The sequence below is a fragment of the Dipodomys merriami genome, unplaced genomic scaffold, assembly GCF_024711535.1.
Source record: "Dipodomys merriami isolate MVZ:Mamm:240054 unplaced genomic scaffold, mDipMer1.0.p SCAF_92, whole genome shotgun sequence".
NCBI classification, from domain to species: domain Eukaryota; kingdom Metazoa; phylum Chordata; class Mammalia; order Rodentia; family Heteromyidae; genus Dipodomys; species Dipodomys merriami.
In genome coordinates this window covers 3,572,346-3,592,832 of record NW_027206535.1, presented here as the reverse complement: position 1 = coordinate 3,592,832, position 20,487 = coordinate 3,572,346, and the positions used below count along the sequence as shown (strand labels likewise).

Here is a 20,487-nt window from a genome sequence, read left to right as displayed (position 1 = left end):
GCTACCCCCCTAAAGAAATGGCCGGGGAGCTGCGAGGAACCTGGGCATCGTGGCTTCGCCTCAGTCTGGGCTAACGAATCAGGGCAGCAGGAAAACCTGAGTTCTGCGCGGGGAGGGAGGCCATGGCGTCCAGCAGTAACTGGTTGTCCGGGGTGAATGTCGTGCTCGTGATGGCCTACGGGAGCCTGGTGAGAAGAACCCCCGCCCTATTCCTGAAGTCTGACCCAATCCAGACCCTTGAGTCACTCCCTGACTTCATTCATCCACTCACCTGGGCTTTTGATTCTTATCCCTGGAGTACCTGGGAGCTAAGGCACAGTCCCAGACCCGCCCCTTTCTGAGAACCCTTCTAAGTTCCAGGGCGCTAACCCACGCCTCCTCGCTCCTAGTTTCCCGAGATCTGCCCCCATCCTTGACGTTTTGCCCCAAGCATCCAACCTTGAGTACCTAAATCTGGGGATTTTGAATGAACGCATGCTACCAAAAAAAAAAAGAATCTATTAAAGATTTCTTATCTTTTTTTGACAGGTATTTGTACTGCTATTTATTTTTGTGAAGAGGCAAATCATGCGCTTTGCAATGAAATCTAGAAGGGGACCTCATGTCCCTGTGGGACACAATGCTCCCAAGGTAGGTCCTTCAGGCAAAAATAACCTTCCAAGCTTTTAGGGACAAGAAATGAGATCCTTCCCAGATTTTTAAAGATGATTAATTTACATGTTTTCAAGTGCCTTCTTTTACTTACATGAACATAAACTGTTAAGCTTCTGGTCCTTGTCTCATTTGGTTCACAATATGGTCCAGAATGTAGTTTAGCAAGAATTTAGGATTTTGCATTTGCAGAATGAAAGGCTTGAAGTTATCACCCCTGCTGTAGAATGTTTCACAGTTCATGTTACTTAGTGTTTTTTGCTTGCTTTATTTTTGGATGGTGTTGAGATTACAGTTGGCAACCAGAGCCATAAGATGGGTTGGCTTTGCAGAATTTTTTAAAACTTTTATTCTTAATTTAATTTAATTTTTTTGCCAGTGGCAGGGCTTGTCCTCGGGCCCAGGTTCTATCTCTGAGCTTTTTTGTTGAAGGCTAGTTAGTACTTTCACCACTTTCAGCCACAACTCCACTTCAGGTTCTCTGGTGATTAATTGGAGATTAAAGTCTCTGACTTTTCTGCCTGCTGGCTTTGAACTGTGATCCTTAGATCCCAGCCCCCTGAGTAGCTAGGATTACTGACACTCAGATTTTGTTTACATTCTCTCCTTAGGTGATTGCTTGCTTCCTTTGGTTTTAAGGAGGATGAAATTTCGTGTGTACCCCAAACCTCTCTTTTCCTGAATTTTATACTTATATAGCCAACTGCCCTACCTGATATTTCCACTTCGATATTTTTTGGGGGGAAGGGAGATATTGAGGTTCTAAAGGCTTGTTTTTGTTGGGCCTACTTAACACTTAGAGCCATACAGCCTGTTTTTTGTTTTTTGTACCAGTACTAAAGCATGAACTCAGAGCCTGGGAACTGTCCCTGAGTTGTTTTTTGGATTTGGTTTTGTTTTGCTCAAGGCTAGTACTCTATCACTTAAGCTCCACTTCCAGATTTTTTTGTGGGGAGGTCCGGTCGTGGGGCCTGAACTCTGGGACTGGGTGCTGTCCATCAGCTCTTCAGCTCAAGGCTAGCACTCTACCACTGGAGCCACAGCGCCACTTCCGGCTTTTTTCTTTTTTTTTTTTTTTTTTGCTTATGTGGTACTGAGGAATCGAACCCAGGGCCTCATGCATGCAAGGCAAGCGCTCTACCACTGAGCCACCTTCCCAGCCCCCCACTTCCAGATTTTTTAGTGTTTAATTTGTGATCACAAATCTTTTGAACTGCAGCACTCAGCCTGAGATCTGAACTCAGATCTCAGCCTTCTGTGTACTTAGGATTATAGAAGTGAGCTACCTGTGGTCAGCCACCCACTCCTTTTTTTGTTGTTTTTGGTCAGTCATGGGCCTGAATTCTGGGCCTGGGCACTGTCCCTCAGCTCTTCAGCTCAAGGCTAGTGCTTTACCACTTGAGCCACAGCACCACTTCCGGCTTTTTCTGCTTATGTGGTGCTGAGGAATCAAACCCAGGGCCTCATGCATGCAAGGCAAGCAATCTACCACTGAGCCACCTTCCTAGCCCCCAGTCTTTTTTTCTTCAACAGAAAAAAAAATTACAGTCCTGGAGCTTGAACTCAGGGACTGAATGCTGTCCCTGAGCTTTATTTAAAGATCAAGGCTAGCACTCTACCACTTAGGTCAGAGCTGTACTCTCAGCTTTTTTTACTGGTTAACTGGAGATAAGAGTATGGCTGACTTTCCTGTCTGGGCTGGCTTCAACTCATGATCATATCTCAGCCTCCTGAGTAGCTAGTATTACAGGTATCCACCACCAGTGCCAAGCTGTTTTATTTTTGGGGGGGGGGGGTCAGGTCGTGGGGCCTGAACTCTGGGCCTGGGCACTGTCCTCTCAGCTCTTCAGCTCAGGGCTAGCGCTCTACCACTTGAGCCACAGCATCACTTCGGGCCTTTTCTACTTATGTGGTGCTGAGGAATTGAACCCTGGGCCTCATGCATGCAAGGCAAGCGCTCTACCACTGAGCTACCTTCCCACCCCCAATCTGTTTTATTTTTCAGGTAGGATTTCATATGTTTTTGCCCAGAGTTAGCTTGAAACTGAGATCCTCTTACCTACATATGCCTACATAGCTGGGAATATATATAGGAACCACCATGCCCAGCTTGAAATAGGGTCTAACTTTTTGCCTAAGCTAGTCTTGACTTTAATCTTCCAGATTTCTCTCTTCCTCAGGTTACAGACACGAGCCACTAAGCCTAGTTCCAACTTAATTTTCTAATAGAAATCCCAAACCTAACATCTAAATCAGAACTCTTGATATCTTACTACTATGCCCATGTAGCTTTAGTCTTCTCAGTAATAGGCATTTGCTGGCTTATACGATATCTTCCCAATTACTGAGATCCAGCTCCATTGGTTGAATTTCAGACCTTTGCATATGCTGTTACTGTGACTTAGAATTGTCTCCACTTACCCAGCTAATTCATTCTTTAGATCGGAGCTTAAACAAAATAGTTTTTGTTTGTTTGTTTGTTTTTTAATAATTGTATTGGGGCTGGGAGAGTGGCTCAGAGGAAGAGTGCTTGCCTCACATGTATGAGGCCCTGGGTTTGATTCCTCAGCACCACATAAGCAGAAAAAGCTGGAAGTGGCACTTTGACTCAAATGGTAGAGCACTAGCCTTGATTTGAAGAGCTGAAGGACCGACAAAAAAAAAAAAAAAAATTGTATTGCCGGGCGCCAGTGGCACACACCTGGAATCCTAACTATTCAAGAGGCTAAGATCTGAGGATAACAGTTTGAAGCCAACCCCGGGCAAAAAAGCCTCTGTGAGAGCCTTATCTCCAATAAACTACTCAGAAAAAGCCAGAAGTGGTGCAGTGGCTCAAGGGATAAAAGTGCTAGCCTTAAGCACAAAGAGGCTCATGGACAGTGCCCAGGGCCTGAGTTCAAGCCCCAGGACTGGCAACAAAAAAAAAAAAAAGTGAGACCCTGAGTTCAAGCCTCATTACCACCACAAAAAAATATATAAAAGCATCATGCCATTGTTGCTCAACAATTTAAAGCTAAGGCAAAACATAGCATGTATTCAGTAACATGGTAAATGAAAAGTAGATTAATGGAGAACTAAGTCTCTCAACTCCTGGGGCAGTAATTTGAGCACCCCCCTAAGTATAAAGTCTCAAAAATGTCATGGCCTGAAACTTCAATAGTGTTCTCTCCACCACTTGCTTCACAAAAAGAATGTAGGGCCCAAGTTCCAGCATATCATAAGCTAGGAAAACTGGGTATTTAAGTCACCTCTAAACTATATGAGATTAACATTTGTCATCTAAATTCTTACCTATTACTAATGAAAGAATAAGTTGAAGCCGGCGCTGGTGGCTCACACCTGTAATCCTAGCTACTCAGGAGGCTGAGATCTGAGGATCTCCGTTCAAAGCCAGCCCGGGCAGGAAAGTCTGTGAGACTCTTATCTCTAATAAACCACTAGAAAACCGGAAGTGGCACTGTGGCTCAAGCGGTAGAGTGCTTGCCTTGAGCTGAAGAGTGCAGGGACAGCGCCCAAGCCCAGAGTTCAAGCCCCATGACCAACCAAAAAAAAAATAATAATAATAAGTTGAGGGCTGAATATTTGCAAAGCATGCATGAAGCCCTGGGTTTGATTCCTCGGTATCACATAAACAGAAAAGGCCAGAAGTGGCACTATGGTTCAAGTGGTGGAGTGCTAGCCTTGAGCAAAAGGTCAGGGACATTTTTGGACCCTGAGTCCAAGCCCCAGGACAGGCAAAAAAATGAATTGATATAACCACTTTACAATAACATAATTGGGCACTATGTACTAATATTGTATATATGTATCTAATCCATGTCCCAGCAGTATATGAGTTTTGTTTGTAAGTAATAAGAATATTCAAGGGAAGGGAGGTAGAGGGAGGATGGGAAGGGATGGGAAGGGGAAATAATAAGAAATATACTCTATCTTGCCCATGTAATTGTAACCCCTCTATACAGTATTTTCACAATAAAAAATAAAAAAAAAAAAGAGGGCTGGGATGTAGCTCAGTGGCAAAGCGCTTGCCTAGCAAGTGCAACGACCTGGGTTCGATCCCCAGTACCAAAAAAGAAAAGACAAAAAAAAATACAGTTAAAAAAATTTTAAAAAAAATAAAGAATATTCATAGCAGCTAGCTATGCTAGCTCCGCTCCTACCATAGAGAAAATATGGCCGGGCGCTGGTGGCTCACGCCTGTAATCCTAGCTACTCAGGAGGCTGAGATAGGAGGATCGCGGTTCAAAGCCAGCCCGGGCAGGAGAGGGGCAGGAGAGACCGTGAGACTCCTACCTCCAATAAACCACCAGAAAACCGGAAGTGGTGCTGTAGCTCAAGTGGTAGAGCACTCGCTTTGAGCTGAAGAGCTGAGGGACAGCGCCCAGACCCAGAGTTCAAGCCCCATGGCCGACAAAAAAAAAAAAGAGAGAAAATACGTAGTAAGTTGTACTTTTTTTTTTTGCTTCTAATTAGTGTGAAAACATGTAAAAATATTCATAGTGTCTTGTATGGTATTAAAAGCAAAGGTCCCCGGGTGCTGGTGGCTCATTCCTGTAATCTTAGCTACTCAGGAGGCTGAGATCTGAAGATCACAGTTCAAAGCCAGCCTGGATAGAAAGTCCCATGAGAATCTTTCTTTTTCTCCCCCACCCCCACTTATGGGGCTTGAACTCTGGGCCTGGGCATTGCCCCTCCCTCAGCTCTTCAGCTCATGGCTAGAGTTCTACCACTTTGAGCCACAGTGCCACTTCCAGTTTTCTGGCAGTTTATTCGAGATAAGAGTCTCATGCATAGGGCTGGGAAGGTGGCTCAGTGGTAGAGCGCTTGCCTTGCATGCATGAGGCCCTGGGTTCAATTCCCCAGCACCACATAAGCAAAAAGAAAAAAAGCCAGAAGTGGCGCTGTGGCTCAAGTGGTAGAGCACTAGCCTTGAGCTGAAGAGCTGAGGGACAGCCCCCAGACCCAGAGTTCAAACCCCACTACCAACCGAAAAAATGTACTCATTACCTGACTTATGAAGCTATGAAGCAGTTATCCATCTGTATAACACCTTAATAATAAAATAATATTTTAAATAATGATAACTTAAAATGGGCATATAGTAATATATTTATATTCTGGGATATTATATGAAGGTAAAGATATGAATACAAATGAGTCTTCAAACATTTTTGGGTGAAAAAGTGGTAGCTCATGCTTGTGATTCTAACTATTCAAGGAGGATGTGATCTGAGGATCACAGTTTTAAACCAGCTCTGGCAGGAAAGTCCATAAGAAACTTTATCTTTTTGTCGGTTTTGGGGCCTGAACTCTGGGCCTGGGCGCTGTCCCTCAGCTCTTCAGCTCAAGGCTGGCACTCTACCACTTGAGCTAAGCACCAGTTCCAGCTTTTTCTGTTTATGGGGTAGTGAGGAATTGAACCCAGGGCCTCATGCATGCAAGGCAAGCACTCTTACCACTGAGCCACCTTCCATCCCCAAGAAACTTTATCTTCAATAAACTTCCTAAAACTTGGAATGGACCTGTGGTTCAAGTGGTAGAGTGCTACACCTAGGCCCTTGAGTTCAAGCTCCAGGATTGGTACATACACAAAAAAAGTAAGTTACTAAAGTGTCTTATAACTGAATGGAAAAGTAAATTACAAAGACACCTCAATAACATGCCAAGTGAAAAAAGCCAAAAGTTCATTTACAATACAGTAGATGCCATATCATTCCATTATCTTTATATGAAATTTCAGAACATAGAGCTGTAGAAGTGTTATATCATGTTGCCTGAAACTAGAAGTGGGGTTATGACTTACAGTGGAAGAAGACATTTAAGTGTGAAATACTATTTATTTAACTGAGATGCTGGTCAAATGAGTATGTTCCTCAAAACTCATGCATTTTATTGTATAAAAAGTTTGTTTTTAAATAGCTGTGTATAGCTTAGTGATAGGGCACTTGCCTAACATGTATGAAACACTGATCTCCAGCACAACAAAAAGTAAAAAGTCAGTTGCAGAGAAATTTTCCATTCAGTGTGACACATGATAAAACAGTAGAGTAAGAGGACTATTGACATTCAGGTGGGTGGTAATGGGCATTCAGTTGGGAAGGCACATAGAATGTCACTGATAAAGTTCTGTTTCCTAAACTAAATTGGTTCAACTTTATAATTTTTTAAAATGTGCTGGACCTCAGTGGCTGAAAACTAATCTACTTAGGAGACTGAGATCTGAGGATCACAGTTTCAAGCTAGCCTAGGCATGAAAGTCCCTGAAGCCTTATCTCCAGTTAACCACTAAAAACTCGAAGTAGAGGTATCATTCAAGTGGTAGAGTGTAAAGCCTTAAGCAAAAAAGCTAAGGGACAGTGCCCACACACACACACACACACACACACACACACACAACCTTTTTTTGTTGCTGTTGGTTTGTGGGCTTGAACTCTGGGCCTAGGCGCTGTCCCTGAGCTCTTCAGTTCAAGGCTAGCGTTCTACCACTTGAGCCACAGTGCCACTTGTGATTTTCTGGTGGTTCATTGTAGTTAAAGAGTCTCAGGGACTTTCCTGCCCAGCTGGCTTTGAACTGCGATCCTCAGATCTCAGCCTCCTGAGTAGGTGTGAGCTCCTAGCACCCAGCAAAAAGCAACTTTTATATGTGCACATTGTCTATATTCTGTATGTGATATAGTTCACATTGGAAGTTAAAAGTGTTACAAGGGTTGGGCCCATGGCTCAGGTGAAAGTGCTTGCTTGGCATGTGTAAGGCTTTAATTTCAATCCCGTATACTGCAAAAAACAAGGTTTTCTTATCTCCTGAGGCTCTGGCAACCTTCCTATGTGAGATAGATATGAAAGTAATAATAATGGTTGCTTCTGGACAATTGATTAGTAAAACATTTAGTACTTTTAAAATGTTACACTAGGAAGTGGCGCTGTAGCTCAAGTGGTAGAGCACTTGCCTTGAGCTGAAGAGCTGAGGGACAGCGCCCAGGCCCAGAGTTCAAGCCCCATGACCGACAAAAAAAAAAAAAAAAAACCAAAAAAAAAAAAAAAAAAACGGTAAAATGTTACACTATACATAGGAATGACCAATTTCAAATATTAAATGTATTTTAATTTCTTTCTTTTTTTTTTTTTTTTTTTGAAATCAGTCCTGGGACCTGAACTCTGGGCCTGGACGCTGTCCCTCAGCTCTTAAGCCCAAGGCTAGTATCCTACCAATAGAGCTACAGCGCCATTCCAGCTTTTTCTGCTTATATGGTGCTGAGAAATGGAACCCAGTGCCTCATGCATTGAGGCAAGCACTCTCCCACTGAGCCACCTTCCCAGCCCTATTTTAATTTCTTAAGATATCAATAAGGAAGGAGGCTGGGAAGGTGGCTCAGTGGGAAAGTCCTGGCCTTGCATGCACGAAGCCTTGAGTTCGATTCCTCAGTACCACCTACACAGAAAAGGCCAAAAGTGGTACTGTGGTTCAAGTGGTAGAGTGCTAGCCTTGAGCAAAAGAAGCTCAAGGACAGTGCCCATGCCCAGAGTTCAAGCCCCAGGACTGGCAGGGAAAAAAAATCAATAAGGAGCTGGGCATTGGTAGCTCACATCTGTAATCCTAGCTGTTTAGGAGACTGAGATCTGAGAATCACAGTTCAAAGCCAGCCCAGGCAGGAAAATCTCTATCTCCACTTAAGCACAGAAAAAGCAGGAAGTAGAGCTGTAGTTCAAGTGGTAGAGTGCTAGCCTTGAGCAAAAGAACCTTAAGGACAGTGCCTAGGCCCACAGTTCAATCCCCAAGACCAGCGAAAAGTCAATAGGACACTTTATACTATACATTGAACCCGGGGCCTTACACTTACTACACATGTACTCTACCACTTGAACTAAGCTTCTAATCCTGTTTTAATTTTTGTTAATATGACTTCTTGAAATCCTGTGGTCTGCTGGGTGGCATAATTCCCAAACTTTTTTTGTGTGTGTGTGGTAGTGCTAATCCTTGAACTGTAGGCCTCACACTTGCTTAACTTACTTAGTGTTCTACCATTTGAGCCACACTTCCAACCCTGCTTTTTGCTGGTTATTTTGGAGTTGGAATCTCACATTCTTTTCTGCCCAGGCAGGCTACAAACCACAGTCCTCCAGATCTCAGCCTTCTGAGTAGGATTACTGGAGTGAGCAACCAGCACACACACACACACACACACACACACTCTCTCTCTCTCTCTCTCTCTCTCTCTCTCTCTCTCTCTAGGCTTCCTTTTCCTCACAGATTTGTAGATTATAGCTTCTTTTTTTTGTTTTTTTCTGTATGTGTGTGTGGGTGTGTTACTGGGATTTGAGCTTAGTATCTTGTGCTTGCCAGGTAGACATTCTATACAGCCTAGATTATTGCTTGTAGTTATTTTCTTTCTTTTTTTTTATTTTTCTTGTTGTTGTTGGTGGTGGTCATAGGGCTTGAACTCTGACCCTGGGCACTGTCCCTGAGCTCTTCTGTTCAAGGCTAGAGCTTTACCATTGAGTCAGAGCACCACTTCCGGTTTTCTGAGTGGTTTATTGGGGATAAGAGTCTCACAGACTTTCCTGCCTGGGCTGCCTTTGAACTGTGATCCTCAGATCTCAGCCTCCTGAGTAGCTAGAATTAAAGGCGTGAGCCACTGGCACACCCAGCTTAGAAGAATCTTGATTACATATTATATAGAACTTTCTGAGTTAGAAAATATGTACAACTAAGCCAGGTGGCTCACGCCTGTAATCCTAACTACTCAGGTGGCTGAGATCTGAGGATCTCGTTTCAAAGCCAACCCAGGCAGGAAAGTCTGTGAAACTTTTTTTTTTTTGGTCGATCGTGGGGCTTGAACTCTGGGCCTGAGTGCTGTCCTCAGCACTTCAGCTCAAGGCTAGCGCTCTACCACTTGAACTACAGCGCCACTTCCAGTTTTCTGGTGGTTTATTGAAGGTAAGAATCTCACAGACTTTCCTGCCTGGGCTGGCTTTGAACCTCCATCCTCAGATCTCAGCCTCCTGAATAGCTAGGAGACTCTTATCTCAAATTAACCACCAGAAAACTGGAAGTAGTGCTGTAGCTCAAGGAAGTAGTGCTGTAGCTGTAGCTCAAGTGGTAAAGTGCTCACCTTGAGCTGAAGAGCTCAGCAACAGCACCCAGGCCCAAAGTTCAAGCCCCAAGGCCAATCAAAAAAAAAAAAAAAAAGGTTCTTTTAAATCCAACTTAAAAGCAAAAATATTGTTTGTTACCCAGGCATAGTTGTGCACAATTGTAATCCTAGGACCTAGGAGATAGAGTCAGGATTTTTTATTTTTTTTTTCCTTTTCTTTCTTCCTTTTTTTTTGGTGGTAGTCATGGGGCTTAAACTCAGTGCCTGTCCGTGAGCTTCTTTTCCTCAAGGTTAGTGCTCTACCACTTAAGCCACAGCACCACTTCCAGCTTTTCCTTAGTAGTTTATTGAAGGTAACAGTCTAATGGATTTTACTGCATGAGCTGGCTTCAGACTATAATCCCCAAATCTCAGCCCCCAGAGTAGCTAGGATTACAGGCACCAGCTATTTCTTTTCTTTTCTTTTCTCTTCTTTTCTTTTTTAACCTAGCAATTTCACTAGCTTTACAAGTACTTTGTTTGGTTATCTTAGTTGTTTACATGCGCTGCCCTATTTCTAGATTGGTGGAAACCAGTATAGGGTTAGTGATTGTGTTTTCTTTTATCTATCTACATGTGCAGGATCTGAAAGAAGAGATTGATATTCGACTTTCTAGGGTTCAGGATATCAAGTATGAACCCCAGCTCCTTGCAGATGATGATGCAAGACTGCTACAACTGGAAACCCAGGGAAATCAAAGTAGGTGGCAAAGTGGAGGATGCTACAGGGATGAGTCCCATGAGTTGATCTCAGAGTTATTAACATCTGCTGACAGAAACTTCAATTATTGCTCAGTTATTGAATATATGCCAGATGCAGGGGGACAGTTTATTTGGCCCTCTACAGTTTGAGGTGTGTGTGTACGCACGCGCGCACGAGTGTGTGTGTGCGTACACGTGCATGTGAGCACACGCACACACACTAGCACACATGTATATCAGGCTCTTGGGGCTTGAATTCAGGTCCTGGGCACTGTACCAGAGCTTTGATGCTCCAACTCTAGTGCTCTACCACTTTGAGCCACAGCTCCACTTCTTGCTTTTTAGTGGTTAGAGATAAAAGTGGCATGGACTTTACTGCCCAGGGTGGCTTCCAGCAATAATTCTCAGATCTCAGCCTCTTGAGTAGCTAGGATTATAGGCATGAGTCACCAATGTTAAACCTAATTTGGGGGATCTTTTCACGGTGATGATGAGTCTTTCCTCTCAACAGGTTGCTACAACTATCTATACAGGATGAAAGCTCTGGATGCAATCCGTGCGTCTGGTAAGGGCTAGCTGATAAATCCATTTTTTCCCAAAAAGGGGGGAAAAATCATTTGGGAATAAGAGTTATGAACATATTTCATACGTTAAGAATTGTCTTCTTCACTTCCCTGGCTGCTAGGAATTTCCTAGAGTTTTAAGACTACTAGTTTCTTTTTGTTTGTTTGTTTTTTGGGGGGTCCAGTCGTGGGGCCTGAACTCTGGGCCTGGGCGCTGTCCCTCAGCTCTTCAGCTCAAGGCTAGCGCTCTACCACTTGAGCCACAGTGCCACTTCCGGCTTTTTTTCTTTTTGCTTATGTGGTGCTGAGGAATCGAACCCAGGGCCTCACACATGCAATCAAGCGCTATACCACTAAGCCACCTTCCCAGCTCCTCTAGTTTCTTTTTTATAGGAAAACATGTAGGCAGGTTATTTCTTCTCCAGAGAGCCTGGCTTTTGTTTTTGATAACTTTTGGTTTTGCTTTTTTTTTTTAGGTGAGTTTTTTTATGTACCCAAATCTGACTTTTGCTTCTTGGAGTTTTTTGTGTGTTTTTTGTGTATGTGCATGTGTGCTGGTCCTCAGGCTTGAACTCGACCTGTGCATTGTCCTTGAGCTAGGACTCTGCCACTCAAGCCACTTCTCCTTTCTGGCTTTTGAGTGGTTAATTAAGTGGGGATAAAGAGTCTCATGGACTTTCCTGCCTGGGCTGGATTCAAGTTGAGATCCTCATATCTCAGCTTCTTTTAATAGCTAGGATTATAGGTGTAAGCCACTAGCATCCAGCTTTTTTTTGTTTTTTTGTTTTTTTGTTTTTTTGTTTTTTTTTGTCAGTCGTGGGGCTTAAACTCTGGGCCTGGGCATTGTCCCTCAGTTCTTCAGCTCAAGGCGAGCGCTCTACCACTTGAGCTACAGTGCCACTTCCGGTTTTCTGGTGGTTTATTGGAGATAGGAGTCTCACGGTCTTTCCTGCCCAGGCTGGCTTTGAACCGCAATCCTCTGATCTCAGCCTCCTGAGTAGCTAGGATTACAGGCATGAGCCACCAGCGCCCGGCCAGCTTATTTTTGTTTTTAACATTTTTTTCCTCCCCATTTGTGCCAGTACTGGGCTTGAACACCTGGATTCACACTTAGTTTTTTTGCTCCTGGTTGGCAATCTACTTTCTCCACTCTGGCTTTTTGCTGGTTAATTGAAGAGTATCTTGAACTTGTCTCTCTGGGCTGTCTATGGACTGAGATTTCCCCAGATCTTAGCCTCTAAAGTAGTCAGAACTGGGCTGGGAAGGTGGCTCAGTGGTAGAGTGCTTGCCTTGCATGCATGAGGCCCTGGGTTCGATTCCTCAGCACCACATAAGCAAAAAGAAAAAAGCCGGAAGTGGCGCTGTGGCTCAAGTGGTAGAGCGCTAGCCTTGAGCTGAAGAGCTGAGGGACAGTACCCAGGCCCAGAGTTCAGGCCCCACGACCGGACCCCCAAAAAAAAAAAAAGAGCTCAGAGATAGCACCTAGGCCCTGAGTTCAAGCCCAAAAACTGACAAAGAGAGAGAGAGATTAAAAAAAAAAACTGTAAAGATGAAGGGGTATCATTGTACTATTATCTTTTCAGATATTCCATTTTATGCTGAAGGCCGGCACCCACGTTCCTTAATGGGCAAGAATTTCCGCTCGTACTTGCTAGATCTGCGAAATACTACCACTCCTTTTAAGGGTGTGCGCAAGGCCCTCATTGATACCCTGCTGGATGGCTATGAGACAGCCCGCTATGGGACTGGGGTAAGCTGGGATAGCCAGTTTTTCCCTCAAGGACCTAAAGGGATGCTTCAGAAATGAGAGATACTAACTATTCTTTATGTTTCCTAAGGTTTTTGGCCAGAGTGAATACGTGCGCTATCAGGAGGCTCTGAGTGAACTAGCCACTGTGTGAGTTTGGAGGGAAGGGTCTGAGGCATTAAGATTATGGCAAGATTCTGTCTATGAAGAGAGGATGGATGGATGGATGGATGGATGGATGGATGGATGGATGGATGGATGGATGGAGATGCTATGTTTCCATAAACCAATATGAAAAAAAGTCCTTAACACAGTAAGAGTTGTTAAAACTACATCTTGAGGGCTGGGAATGTGGCTTAGTGGTAGAGGGCTTGCTTAGAGCATGTATGATGTCATAGGTTCGATTCCTCAGTACTACATAAACAGAAAAGGTCAGAAATGTCAAGTGATAGAGTGCTAGGCTTGAGCACAGAGAGGCTCAGGAATAATGCCCAGGCCCTGAGTTCAAGCCCCAGGATTGGCCAAAAAAAAAAAAAACTAGGTACATTAGAAAACAGATACTGGGCTGGGAAGGTGGCTCAGTGGTAGAGCGCTTGCCTTGCATGCCTGAGGCCCTGGGTTCGATTCCTCAGCACCACATAAGCAAAAAGAAAAACCCGGAAGTGGCGCTGTGGCTCAAGTGGTAGAGCACTAGCCTTGAGCTGAAGAGCTGAAGGACAGCACCCAGGCCCAGAGTTCAGGCCCCATGACCGGACCAAAAACAAAAACAAAAAAAAAAAGAAAACAGATACTACCATATAAGCTAGTAAGAGTGGCTTTTACTTTGCTTATCTCTCTCTCTCTTTTTTTTTTTTCTGCTTAAGTAAAATATCAAAATGTAGTCTACCAAGAGTTTCCTTCTTCCCTAGAGTTCTCCTTTTGTGTCTTGGTCTGATAAAAGAAAGAAGCAAATGCAATCAATTGTATTACCACTTAAAGCATTATAACCCTATCTTAAAACAAGACATCACTGAGATTCAGCTTTTTTTTTTTTTTTTTTGGTCCAGTTGTGGGGCCTGAACTCTGGGCCTGGGCGCTGTCCCTCAGCTCTTCAGCTCAAGACTAGCGCTCTACCACTTGAGCCACAGCGCCACTTCCGGCTTTTTTCTTTTTGCTTATGTGGTGCTGAGGAATCGAACCCAGGGCCTCAGGCATGCAAGGCAAGTGCTCTACCACTGAGCCACCTTCCCAGCCCCTGAGATTCAGCTTTTGAGGGGTTTTTTTTTTTTTTGGTTGTTGTTTGGTTTTTGGTCAGTTGTAGGGCTTGAAGACATCACTGAGATTCAGTTTTTGAGGGTTTTTTTTGGTTGTTGTTTGTTTTTTGGCCAGTTGTAGGGCTTGAACGCGGGGCTTGGGTGCTATCCTTGAGCTTTTTTTGCTCAAGGCTAGCACTCTACCACTTTGAGCCACAGTGCCACTTCTGGCTCTTTGTGTTATTATTTAGAGATGAATCTCAGGGCCTTTCCTGCCTGGACTGGCTTTGAACTGAAATCCTCAGATTTTAGCCTTCTGAATAGCTAAGATTACAGATGTGAGCCATCAGCTCCTGGCTTCAGCATTTTTTTATAGGAGAGGAATCATAACTGCATTAACTATGTACTAAACAAAGTTTCACTGTGTTATATATGCAACTCTTAAAATGAAAAGGGTGAGGGGTTGGGAAGGTAGCTCAGTGGTAGAGTGCTTGCCTTGCATGCATGTGGCCCTGTTTTTGATTCCTTAGCACCACAGTGAGCAGAAAAAGCAAGAAGTGGCGCTGTGGCTCAAGTGATAGAGCACTCACCTTGAACTCAAGAGCTGAGGGGCAATGCCCAGGCCCAGAGTTCAGGCCCCACAATCAAATAAATAAATAAATAAATAAGAAATGGGTGAAAAAAACGCCAATCAAGAACTTAAAAAATCACAGGCTGGGAAGGTATCTCAGTGGTAGAGTGCTTGCCTCGCATACATGAGGCCCTGGGTTCGATTCCTCAGCACCACATAAGCAGAAAAAGCCGGAAGTGGTGCTGTGGCTCCAGTGGTAGAGTGCTAGCCTTGAGCTGAAGAGCTGAGGGACAGCGCCCAGGCCCAGAGTTCAGGCCCCATGACCGGCAAAAAAAAAAAAAAAAAGAACTTAAAAAATCAGTACTAAGTGTTAGGGTTCCCACATGTAATTCAAGCACTCAGAGAGCTGAGACAGAGAGGTTGCTAATTCCAGGCCAGCTACATGGGAAGCATAAGTAGGAGGGTCATGATCTAAGCTAGGTTAGGCAGAAATGCAAGACCCTATTCAGGAAATAATGTGGCTCAAGTAGTAGAGCACCTGTCTAGCAAATGCAAGACTGAGTTCAAAACCTCAATACAAATAAAAAGAAGAGGGCTGGAAAGGTGGCTCAGTGGTAGAGTGCTTGCCTTGCATGCATGAGGCCCTGGGTTTGATTCCTCAGCACCACATAACGAGAAAAAGCCGTAAGTGGTGCTGTGGCTTAAGTAGTAGAGCACTAGCCTTAAGCTGAAGAACTGAGGGACAGTGACCAGACCCAAAGTTCAGGCTCCATGACCAACAAAATAAATAAAAATTTTAAAAAGGGGGGGAGAGGGGGGAGGCTGGGAAGGGAGGTGAAGGGTAAACAAAGGAGGAGGCTGCAATGCTTGGTAAGAAATGTATGCATTATCCTGCCCATGTAATTGTAACCCCTCTGTACAGTATGTTCACAAATAAAATTTTAAAAAAAGAAAAAAAATTTTTAAAAAGAAGAGGAAAACAAACTAGAAAATGAGCTGAGCACCAGTGACTTGTGCCTATAATCCCAACTACTTAAAGGCTGTGATCTGAAGATCAAAGTTCAAAGCCAGCTCAGGCAGGAAAGCCAATGAGACTCATATCCAATAAACTACAAAAAAAAAAAAAAGCCAGAAGTGGTGGTATAGCTCAAGTGGTAGAATGCTAGCCTTGAGCAACAGGAGCTAGGAGCCAGGCACCAATGGCTCACACCTGTAATTCTAGCTACTCAGGAGGCTGAGATCTGAGGATCACAGTTCAAAGCCATCATGGGTTGGAAAGTCGGTGAGACTCTTATCTCCAGTTATCCTCCAGGAAACAGGAAATGGCTCAGGAACAGCACCCAAGCCCAGAGTTCTAGCTCCACAACTGACAAATAAATAAATAAAAAGGATCTTAGGGACAGTGTCCAGACCCTGATTTCAAGCCCCAGGTCCAGCACACACACACACACACGCACAAAAATTTTGTCAGGCACTGGTGGCTCATATCTGCCATCCTAGCCCTTGAGCAAAAGGAGCTTAGGGACATTGCCCAGGCCCAGAGTTCAAGGACCAGGACCAGCAAAAACAAAATCAAAAAACAACCTTTGCTTAGAGAAGTAATATAAGTGACCTGTGGAAGAGAAGGTAGAAAAGAACATTTGGATTATAATTTAGGCAAGAAGCCTGTTCAAGACCATTGAAAGGGGCAGGATATGGGAAGGGATAAGAAGGGGAAACAAAGGAGGAAGCAATGATACTTGATAAGAAATGTGCTCATGGGGCTGGGAAGGTGGCTCAGTGGTAGAGCGCTTGCCTTGCATGCCTGAGCCCCTGGGTTCGATTCCCCAGCACCACATAAGCAAAAAGAAAAAAGCCGGAAGTGGCACTATGGCTCAAGTGGTAGAGCACTAGCCTTGAGCTGAAGAGCTGAGGGACAGCGTTCAGGCCCCATGACCGGACCCAAAAAAAAAAAGAAAAAGAAATGTGCTCATTATCTTGCCCGTGTAATTGTAACTCCTCTGTATGGTATTTTCATAATAAACATTTTTTTAAAAAAGATTATTGAAAGATTGGGCACCAATGGCTTACATTTTAATCCTAGCTACTCAGGAGGCTGAGATCTGAGGATCTTGGTTCCAGGCTTACCAAAACAGAAAAGTCTGAGATTATATCTCGTGTTAATTTGCAAAATGTCATCCAAGAGCTCCAGTGGTAGAGTGACAGCCCTGAGTGAAAGCTATGTGAGAGCACAAGACCCTGATCTCTAGCCAGAAAACAAATAACCTTTTTTTTTTTTTTTGGTTCTGGGGCTTGACCTCTGGGCCTGGGCACTGTCCCTGAGCTCTTCAGCTCCAGGCAAGCACTCTCCCACTTGAGCTCCAGCACCAACTCTGGTTTTCTGGTGGTTAATTGGAAATAAGAGTCTCATGGACTTTCCTGCCCCAGGCTGGCTTTGAACCTTGATCCTCACATTTTAGACTCCTAAATATCTAGGATTAAAGGCATGAGCCTCTGGCACCCAGCTAACAAATAACCTTTGAAAGATAAATGCTGGTTCTACTTTTATAGCTGTAGGTAGTCAAACTCAGTAAAGAAGGAGAATTAAGAGTTGCTGGAGGGGCTGGGAAGGTGGCTCAGTGGTAGAGTGCTTGCCTTGCATGCATGAGGCCCTGGGTTCAATTCCTCAGCACCACATAAGCAGGAAAAGCCAGAAGTGGTGCTGTGGCTCAAGTGGTAGAGTGCTAGCCATGAGCTGAAGAGCTGAGGGACAGTGCCCAGGCCCAGAGTTCAGGCCCCACAACTGACAAAAAAAAAAGTTGCTAAATGAGCCCGGCGCCGTTGGCTCACGCCTGTAATCCTAGCTACTCAGGAGGCTGAGATCTGAGGATCTTGGTTCAAAGCCAGCCTGGGCAGGAAAGTCGGTAAGACTCTTTTTTTTTTTTTTTTTTTTTTTTTTGGGGGGGGGGTTCCGGTCGTGGGGCCTGAACTCTGGGCCTGGGTGTTGTCCCTCAGCTCTTCAGCTCAAGGCTAGCGCCCTACCACTTGAGCCACAGCGCCACTTCCAGCTTTTTTCCTTTTGCTTATGTGGTGCTGAGGAATCGAACCCAGGGCCTCAGGCATGCGAGGCAAGCGCTCTACCATTGAGCCACCTTCCCAGCCCTCGGTGAGACTCTTATCTCCAATAAACCACTAGAAAACCGGAAGTGGCACTGTGGCTCAAGTGGTAGAGCACTCGAGAGCACAAGGACTGCTTAAGCCCAGAGTTCAAGCCCCACGACTGACCAAAAAAGAACAACAACAACAACAAGAGTTTCTGAATGAGCATAGATATTGTTCTACAAGATGAAAAGCATTTTAGTTGCTTCCACAACTGGATTAATTTACCACTTTTGCAGTATACATTTTAAAATGGTTAAGATAAGCTGGGCCAATGGTTCATGCCTGTAATCCTGGCTACTCAGGAGGCTGAGATCTGGTTCAAAACTAACCCAAACAGGAAATTCCATGAGACTCTTATCTCCAATTATCTACCTAAAATACTGGACTTGAAACTGGTGCTCAAGTAATAGAGCACTATCTTTAAGGGAGGGAAAAAAAAAAGCTCAGGGACAATGCCCAAGCACTGAGTATAAGCCCCAGAATCTGCTCACGTGTGTGCCCACACACACACAAAATTAAGATAAATTTTATATTTATTTTATTAGCTCTTTCAAATTTTTTGTTGGGTCCTGTCGTGGGACCTGAACTCTGGACCTGGGCACTGTCCCTCAGCTCTTCAGCTCAAGGCTAGCGCTCTACCACTGAGCCACTTTCCCAGCCCCTAGCTCTTTCAAATTTTTGTCTCTGATCTCCAGATTCAATGGGTATACTGAAGAGAATATTAGCTTTGAAATCTGACAAACAGTTTGATTCCCTGATCTATAATTTACAAGCTTTGTGACTTCATAAAAAATAATTATTGGGTCCTCAGTTTCCTAACTGCAAAAGCAGATGATACATGATATTGGTTATGTTAGTAAATTAGAGTATAATGCTCTAACGTGTAGGAGATAGCTGTTTCTATTCTTGTTTTGGAGGAACTCTTTGAACTAAACGTATGTTAGTTTCATATACACATTAGGTGAATAAGTAGAGTTCAAACTTTTCTTTATGCTGAGTGCTGGTAGCTCATGCCTACTATCCTAACTACTCAGGAGACTGAGATCTAAGGATCACAGTTCAAAGCCAGCCTAGGCAAGAAAGACCATGAGACTCTTATCTCCAGTTAACCACCAGAAAACCAGAAGTGGCACTTTGGCTCAAAGTGGTAGAGTGCTAACCTTGAGCAAAAAAGCTCAGGGACAGCATCCAAGCCCTAAGTTAAAAAAAGGACCAAAAAACAAAAACTTTAAGCATAGTGTGATGAAGAAAAGCTTATGCCAGAAAGAAAGACAAATAGTTTTTCTGCTACCTCTAAGCTGACAGGCAGGTTTATAGTAATTTTTTTATAGTAATTTGTTTTTTTGTTTTTGTTTTTTTTTTTTTGTCGGTCGTGGGGCTTGAACTCTGGGCCTGGGCGCTGTCCTTCAGCTCTTCAGCTCAAGGCGAGCGCTCTACCACTTGAGCTACAGCGCCACTTCCGGTTTTCTGGTGGTTTATTGGAGATAGGAGTCTCACAGTCTCTCCTGCCCGGGCTGGCTTTGAACCGCGATCCTCAGATCTCAGCCTCCTGAGTAGCTAGGATTACAGGCGTGAGCCACCGGCGCCCGGCAGTAATTTGTTTTTAAGATAGGTTAGAGACTACATTTATGGGAGAGGATAAGCCCTGAATTATGTTCTTCCAGAGTCCTTATTCTGTCCATGACCTCCCCTCTTTGTTTTCTTTAGGGTGAAAGCACGAATTGGGAGCTCTCAACGACAACACCAGTCAGCAGCCAAAGACCTAACTCAGTCCCCTGAAGTCTCTCCAACAACAATCCAAGTCACATATCTCCCCTCCAGTCAGAAGAGTAAACGTGCCAAGCACTTCCTTGAATTGAAGAGCTTTAAGGACAACTATAATACATTGGAGAGCACACTGTGATTGAGCTGAAGGACTATGGCACAGATAAAGCCAGAAAGATGCTTACTGGGAAGCCCTCAGGACATCAGGCTCAGCTAATGTCTCCATTATGTCCAGAATTCTTAGAGCTTGTGCCTGAAGAATCATTCCCCAACCCTTTCATATGGGCATTTTCAGACACTAAGACTTTTCTTTTCTAGTAGCACTTTGCTGGGTTTGAATTCAGAAGTCTTTACTATTTATTTATATCAAAGCTTCCTTAAAAATCTTTCATTAAAGTGGCGCTGTGGCTTAAGCGCTAGACTTGAGCTGAAGAGCTCAGGGACAGCGCCTAGGCCCAAAGTTCAAGCCCCACAAACCAACCAAAAAAATTTTTTTCATTATTTTTGGCCACAGTTTACCTTCATTGTTGCGGTCTATTTAATCCCAAAGGTGGGAGGTTGATAGATGTCTTCTATGTCTACCTTACTGTTCTCAAATGAGTGGCTTTAACTGTTTGGGTTAGGGTACCTCAGAGTTAACTGGTGGAAAGGCAAGAAAGAACTAGGAGGAAAAAAACTGGGAGTAGGAGGAGTAATAGTGGAGGTGGTAAGTCAGTTGAAACAGTACAAAATTTTTCTCACATGCAAGGATCTGCTCTTCCAGCTTCATTCATTACTCTTGTGAATAAACTGAATGGAGGAGAAGGTCCACACATCTGGCATTGTCTTTTGACAACATATGAGACTGTGAAGAAGTGGTTTTTCCTAATAAACCAGTTACTGGTCTGACTTCATAAATTATTTAATAAAATAAACTATTAAAAAATAAGACATGTGAGTTATTATTTACCGTACTATTTTTAGTAAAACAAGTGTGTTTTCTGCA

At 43.9% G+C, this 20,487-nt stretch overlaps 2 protein-coding genes across 3 annotated transcripts in view; one reads left to right on the top strand and one right to left on the bottom strand.

Moving 5' to 3' along the window:
* Nucleotides 1–129, bottom strand: part of Ubap2l (ubiquitin associated protein 2 like) — a 63,156-nt gene extending 63,027 nt beyond the window's left edge. The window contains exon 1 of the mRNA XM_070013993.1: nt 41–129. The gene's annotated coding sequence lies outside the window, so the exon portion shown is untranslated. The remainder of the gene's footprint in view (nt 1–40) is intronic.
* CUNH1orf43 (chromosome unknown C1orf43 homolog) lies at nt 107–20,430 on the top strand. 2 transcript variants are annotated; one of them, XM_070014016.1, is made up of 7 exons: nt 107–188; nt 529–630; nt 10,365–10,482; nt 10,996–11,049; nt 12,631–12,797; nt 12,886–12,944; nt 19,446–20,430. In XM_070014016.1, exons 1-7 carry the CDS (start codon nt 123–125, stop codon nt 19,639–19,641), a joined length of 762 nt encoding a protein of 253 aa, XP_069870117.1. In that variant the 5' UTR covers nt 107–122; the 3' UTR covers nt 19,642–20,430. The 2 variants fall into 2 exon arrangements, with proteins under 2 accessions (XP_069870117.1, XP_069870118.1); XM_070014017.1 differs by lacking the exons at nt 107–188; nt 529–630 and adding an exon at nt 4,706–5,090.
* Nucleotides 20,431–20,487: the final 57 nt, after the last annotated feature.